The sequence below is a fragment of the Lactuca sativa genome, chromosome 2 (genome assembly GCF_002870075.4).
Source record: "Lactuca sativa cultivar Salinas chromosome 2, Lsat_Salinas_v11, whole genome shotgun sequence".
In the NCBI taxonomy this organism is placed as follows: domain Eukaryota; kingdom Viridiplantae; phylum Streptophyta; class Magnoliopsida; order Asterales; family Asteraceae; genus Lactuca; species Lactuca sativa.
In genome coordinates, this window is record NC_056624.2 from 168,142,723 (window position 1) to 168,149,193 (window position 6,471).

Genomic DNA, 6,471 nt, shown 5'->3' on the forward strand with positions numbered 1-6,471 from the left:
GTTAGCCGGCGAGATGGTGGCTACACGGTGGTGAGATGGCATCGACCGAGGTGATGGCAACGACTTGCAAGATGGAAGCAAGCTGGAGGAGCAGCATCGCTGCGAGATGGAAACGAGCTGGAGCCTGTCGACGCTTTTTTTTAGGTCACGAGAATGGAACCATGGAAGAAAGAATTCAAGGGCAGGAGTGTCTTTATTCCCGGTCAGCATATGTTACAAAGCTGACTGGGTAAGACTATTGGGCCAGATATCTTTCCGAGAAAACACACCATCAAACATCTAAGGTTTGACCGAGTCAGCCCAATTTGCTGACTCAAACCCAGTCAGATGGGTATCAAACGAACCCTAACTCAAAATGTATAGTCAATGATCACTCAAGAATATATGTCTCCTTAACTCCCCTACCCCTATTTTAAGTATATATATTTACATATAGACACATATTTCACTTAAATGATACCTCTAATACTAACTTGTAATGTCTCGATTTCAAAACAAATACCTAAAAATTTTAATTAAAACCAACACAACACGTATATAAATATCAAATTGGTGCACTTCTAAAACATAAGCATGACTTGGAAAATATCAAAAATTTAATTATAACATCATAATAATGCATATTTTATGCGACATTATATATATTAGACCTTGGCTTTTTATTATCTTGCCCTAAAACAAAAGTTGATTAGAAATATATTCCTTTTGCATGTGATTTCATAATACTTGTTAATTGTTAATTAGACACGTAAATTTATGAGTAAATTATAGAAATGATCTATCTGGTTGGCATAAGTTCATAGTTTTAGTCCAACTTTTTAAAAATCACACACCAACTTTTGTTAAGGTTTCTATATGCTTGTACGGCTGGTCCATAATTCGAATTTTATTAGAAAAAAAAAATTGTTAACCATAAGTAAAATAATCATTTACCCCCACTAAAGGGGAAAAAAACCATATCTACTAAGTCACATTTATTCCATCCCAAACATAATAGCAAGCACCCAAACAGTCCTTATGAAATGCTTCGGTCTTCGATTTTGTGCAACAAGACATTTGTTTTTAGCATCTAGCCTCTAGGGCATTTATAAAATAAATTAGTCTTGGAATTACATACATTTTCCATGAACACATCACTAGATCAACCCAACAGAAAAATCGTACTTGATACCTAGCAACGAAGAAAACAATTATTTAGTATAAATATATGTAGAGTCTAAAATTATCTCAAAAAACCTTTATGGAGGGAAGCACAAAGCTTTACCATTACCACTTGATAACATGAATAGAATATACTACTAGGATTGTTTGATGTCCAGAAGTTCGTATCACAAAAGATCCACCACATGTGTATAATACAATTTGCAACAAAATAGAATATACGTTTGGATGAAGGTGGAAGAGGAAGAGAAACCCACAGTTGCTTCCTTCTTTATAAATCGGATTCGAACAGGAGTGGGAAAAGACTGAAATACCCTTATGTTCAAGTTACATGAGGCGGCCTTAATGGGTGAAGGCTAACGAATGCTAGAACATGGGACTAGAAGTGTAATAAAAGTATAAAATAATGACGAAATATGTAAGAAATAAAATTTATGAACTAAAGTTGATACTTGAGAATTCATACGGAAGATAATGTTATTTACTACATAATTATGAAAACATAATATATTCCACTTGTAGCAATTCTCAAGAGACAAGTTTCAAACCGATAGTTAGAGATAATTTAAAAATAATAATAAATAATAATAATAAAAAATAAAAAAAATAAAAAAAATAAAAAAAAAAAAACTGATACGGATTACTGTGTACGTAATCAATTAACGAAGTAGTGGGGTATAGATTTTGGGAGAATAATCAATCTGGAAGATCCTCTCAGTATACTGTGCAGATAATACTAATTAAAGGCGTGGGAATCCTTCGGCGCTTGATTGGAGGAGTTGTTTCTCTTCATCCGAGAGAGCTCGTCAGGCGGTGCCGGAGACTGCGGCGGTGAATACGGTGGAGATGCCTTGATCGAAGCAAACTGTGCCGACAAGGGGATCTGCTCATTTGCTGTAATCCTAACAACCCAAAAGTAATCCATGGCGTTCTTCATTTTCCGCCATTTCTCCGATCTGAAACTCCTTTCTATCGTCCGAACTAAACTATATTTTCCGATATTCCCAATCTGATCCGATCGCTTAAGAGGTATGCATTTTTCGTCATTCCACTTCAATTGACCCTATCAGATTACTTTGATTTTTATTGCATTAAGCTGAGTTCATGATAACGTGTTAATTTGTTATCGTTACTTTTCTTCGCATTTCACAACAGGAGACTGATTCAGAGCAATTAATTTTTGGTGGAAGTTTGGTCAAAGGATAATTAAAAAACAAGGTGTAAAATACGACAAGTTCTCAGAGTTCACACCTTACATGATTCAAAGTCAGCAATGCAGTTTTGTAAAGTCATCGCCTCAGATCTATCTGTACTACATCAAAATTGATAATTAAACTCTACAACTCTACCAAACGTTTCTAGGGTTTCTGCCTCAGGTTAAGCTACTACTAAAAAATGTCATTCAAAAACATTGTTCGCGAGCTGAAGGAGATGAGAGACGTGATCGGAAGCATGTCAAGAAGAGGAGTTGAAGGAAAACACTGGAGAAATTGTACTCGATCATCACATATTGCCCCTGATGTACCTCCATTAGAATCAACAACCGAAGGCCAATGGGCACACTTGCCTCCTGAATTGCTTTTAGACATAATTCGTAGAGTTGAAGAGAGTGAAACATCTTGGCCTGCAAGAACTGTTGTTGTTTATTGTGCATCAGTCTGTAAGCCTTGGAGAGACATCACTAAAGAGATTGTTAAAACTCCTGAAGAATGTGGAAGGTTAACATTCCCCATCTCCTTAAAACAGGTTAGATTTTCGTAATTTGTTATCTTCACTCTTCATTCTTCATTCTTCATTCTTCATTCTTGATTGTTGATTGCACCTATGTTTCTGCAACTTAAAACAGCCGGGTCCTCGTGATTCTCCAATTCAGTGCTACATAAAAAGAGATCGAGCAACTTCTACTTTTCGTTTGTACTATGGACTCACTCCATGTAAGTAATGATGCTTAATTTTATGAAAGAATTCAACTTTAAGATGTGAATTCATATGTTACGTTCGTTAAGTTTACTTTAATGACAGCTGAAGATGAGAGTGATAAGTTATTGTTAGCATCCAAGAAAATCCGAAGGGCAACAAGTACAGAATTCTTGATTTCTTTGGTTGCAGATGATTTTTCTCGAGCTAGCTCTGCTTATGTTGGCAAATTAAGGCAAGTTTTGGAAATTTCAAATCCCTTTTTTACACCATTTAAATCTTATTAAAGAAATCTTTTGACAATAGGTCCAATTTTCTTGGAACAAAATTCATAATGTACGATAGTCAACCTCCAAATGATGAATCATTTGAACCAAATCACACCCGTTCAACTCGAAGGATCAACACAAATCAAATATCTCCCCGTTTAACAGCATATAATTACAATATTGCCACTATCACATATGAACTCAATGTACTCCGTACAAGAGGCCCCAGAAGAATGAACTGTTCAATGCATTACATTCCCATTTCCTCAATTCAACAAGGGGGCACTGCCCCCACTCCTAAATCCTTCCCACATTCTCTCTCCTCCTCACATTCAATAAAACAAAGTGAAAAACCATCTCATTCCAATTCCACTATAAAAGACTCTTTAGTCCTCAAAAACAAATCCCCAAGATGGCATGAACAGTTACAATGTTGGTGTTTGAATTTCAAAGGGCGAGTTACAGTTGCTTCTGTTAAAAACTTTCAGATTGGAGCTTCTGTTGAAGATTGTTACAATGTGTCAAATGAAGAAAAAGATCGAGTGATTTTACAATTTGGGAAAATTGGACAAGATATTTTCACTATGGATTATGGGTACCCGTTGTCTGCTTTTCAAGCCTTTGCGATTTGTCTTAGTAGCTTTGACACAAAACCAGCTTGTGAATGAGATTATGAGAATGACACTGTAGTCATGACATACATATATGGATTGGTGTTATTTAATCTCATTTAATATATATATATGTTTTATTGAAACAAATCATTGAATAATGTTTGGGTAAACTAAACAATGAGAAACAAGGTTAAGAAATAAGTAATAAGTAAGCCTCCTTAAGTTGGAACGTGGACAAAAAAACAGGGTCTCTGATCCTTCTACCAAAATTCCTCTGTTTACGCAATATGATATAGCTATTAAGACACTATATAAAATGCTTAATTCTGATTAAGTGGATGTTTAATAGTTGCTGATTGAGTCATATCAATGAGTTGTCATCTTGAAGTGTAGGAGTAGTGGTTGAAACAGCAAGTTGCATGGTTAACAACTGAAAAGGGGAACATGTAAATTGTTAGTAGGATTAATTTCATAGATTGAAAAAAAAAAGAAGGGTTACCTCAACTTCCATTTGAAGGCATTGAACATAACTAATAATTTCATCAAGAATTGCTGCCTTGTTGGTGAGTTTGTTGCACCCTGGAACCATATCTTGCAAAAATTGCATTCTCTTTTTTATTTTCTCCCTTCTTGCCTATTAATATTATATCACAAAATAAAATGATATGAATTAGGGCTTTTTCTAAGTTGGGTTTAACTAATGAATTTGGTAACTTACTCTTTCTGCTAAGCTATGGTTATCTGTAGCTTCTCCACGACGAGCCCTCACGTGAATGTAATCAGTCTTTGGCTTTGATTTTCCAGTCTTGGTGTTGGGTTTTCTTTGCTTTTGAGAGTCCACTTCTACATCATCATCAAACTAAAATATAAAGAAAACATGTTGCATGTAATTGGATGATGAGAGTTGTATCCTTACGAATTACGATTACAAATAATCAAAATTTAGACGCTAATTTTTTTTTCTCAATGGTGTATTTATTGTAGCCGAAGGGCATCCACAAAAACATTTGATGAGAGTTATTGGCTTCATGCTTTGTGAACGGATAAAATGGAATGGGAGGTTCTCATTTGATTGAACAATTTAAAGGGTATTGATGGGTTCTAACCTCTTAATGTTTTATTCAAATAAAAATTAAATAAATTAATCACATTTTTAATTTAGAAAAAATAATTTAATTTTCTTTTTTATGTAAACCATAAAGGTTAAATTATAAAGCTAAATAGAAAATGAAGTCGTAACAAATTAAGTAATTGAATCTATATTTATAAAGCCCGCGTCTGAATAATAGAATAAAACAGAATAACTTAATATACTAACTTACTAATAACAATTTTTAATTAATGTGTGGATGTTATTATTTAAATATTAAAAAGATATCCATAAAAGTTGAATGAATTTTCATTTTACTATTTTAGTCGACAAACCTCAAGTTTTCTCTTGTTCAAGTTCTGATTATGCCCAATGATGGTGGTCACCTTCGATAATTCATCAACCGACGAACTCAAGAAGTTGGTGAAAGGACTTCCGGCGAACTCTGAACACTGAAAATGATCGGTGATGACAGGCGAGGGAAGACCGGAATCCATCGAGCAGTTAAACTCATGGCCATGGAATTCAACGTGTGGTGGTGGAGAGTGTTGGAAGATCTGTAAGATTTCCGACATTATGAGAATCTCCGTCGATTTCCGCCACTGTAGTTTCCTGAAACTTTATATCAACCGGCTGAACCCTAAACTTGTGCGTTGATGTGATCTGATTCCGGAGAGATTTATGATTTATAGCGATGGAGAGGTTGAGTCGAACAGAGACGAATGGAATGGGACCACCAAAATTGACACCGGCAGGCGCAGGCGGTGTTCAATCAATTTCGCTTTCAAAATCTGATCACCATCGATGGCGCAAATCTCAGGGGAAATCCAGCAACTTGTTCAAGTTATTGATATTGTTTCGTGTTGATTTTTTTTTCTTCACACAAGCCCTGTACGTAAACGTAAATGTTTTTTAGTCGTTGAGTTGATTTGACACTCTTGGTTATAAATGTTTTTGGACAGGTGTTTTAAGAATGATTGATTATATCATTATATATGAATATGATTTGAAATAATTATTATTTAATAATTATCAAGTAGTAAAATAACCCATAACAAATGGAGCTATTCAGTAAAATATTATTGTCTTACATACGTTACGATCTTATATATATTAGGTGTGAGATCCATGTATTATATGGCTTTATTTAAAAAAATTAAATATGAAATTTTAACAATTTAAGAAGTTTGAATTTATAAGAAAAATAAGAAAAAATTTAAATTATTAAATTAATAAGACTTTAATACATTGAATACATTATATATATAAATTATTTCTAATAAATACCTTACATATATATTACCTTACATATTAAATGTGAAATTTTAATTTAATAAAATGAAAATTATAATAAAATGACAAGTGGAAAATAGAAAATTCAAAAAATCTAAAAAAATGATATGTATCCAAATAAAAGAGA

At 33.8% G+C, this 6,471-nt stretch overlaps 2 protein-coding genes across 2 annotated transcripts; one reads left to right on the top strand and one right to left on the bottom strand.

Moving 5' to 3' along the window:
• Positions 1–1,860: 1,860 nt before the first annotated feature.
• On the top strand, positions 1,861–4,108 carry LOC111902955 (tubby-like F-box protein 2). The gene is made up of 6 exons (XM_042899260.2): positions 1,861–2,190; positions 2,317–2,444; positions 2,538–2,907; positions 3,008–3,095; positions 3,184–3,313; positions 3,385–4,108. Exons 3-6 carry the CDS (start codon positions 2,557–2,559, stop codon positions 4,013–4,015), a joined length of 1,200 nt encoding a protein of 399 aa, XP_042755194.1. The 5' UTR covers positions 1,861–2,190; positions 2,317–2,444; positions 2,538–2,556; the 3' UTR covers positions 4,016–4,108.
• LOC111902956 (transcription factor BEE 2) lies at positions 2,352–5,991 on the bottom strand. The gene is made up of 4 exons (XM_023898753.3): positions 5,387–5,991; positions 4,680–4,820; positions 4,461–4,595; positions 2,352–4,391 (listed from the first exon to the last, which is right to left on the bottom strand). Exons 1-4 carry the CDS (start codon positions 5,624–5,626, stop codon positions 4,323–4,325), a joined length of 585 nt encoding a protein of 194 aa, XP_023754521.1. The 5' UTR covers positions 5,627–5,991; the 3' UTR covers positions 2,352–4,322.
• Between the last annotated feature and the right edge of the window lie 480 nt (positions 5,992–6,471).

What these genes read in the sequence shown, in the direction of transcription:
- LOC111902955 (XM_042899260.2), top strand. Translation starts at nt 2,557, where the DNA reads ATGTCATTCAAAAACATTGTTCGCGAGCTGAAGGAGATGAGAGACGTG. An exon ending in GTACTATGGACTCACTCCAT is followed by an intron (nt 3,096 to 3,183) that starts GTAAGTAATGAT and finishes CTTTAATGACAG; the next exon opens with CTGAAGATGAGAGTGATAAG. An exon ending in GCTTATGTTGGCAAATTAAG is followed by an intron (nt 3,314 to 3,384) that starts GCAAGTTTTGGA and finishes TTTTGACAATAG; the next exon opens with GTCCAATTTTCTTGGAACAA.
- LOC111902956 (XM_023898753.3), bottom strand. Translation starts at nt 5,626, where the DNA reads ATGTCGGAAATCTTACAGATCTTCCAACACTCTCCACCACCACACGTT. An exon ending in TGAACAAGAGAAAACTTGAG is followed by an intron (nt 4,821 to 5,386) that starts GTTTGTCGACTA and finishes TTTATATTTTAG; the next exon opens with TTTGATGATGATGTAGAAGT. An exon ending in GCCTTCAAATGGAAGTTGAG is followed by an intron (nt 4,392 to 4,460) that starts GTAACCCTTCTT and finishes TCCCCTTTTCAG; the next exon opens with TTGTTAACCATGCAACTTGC.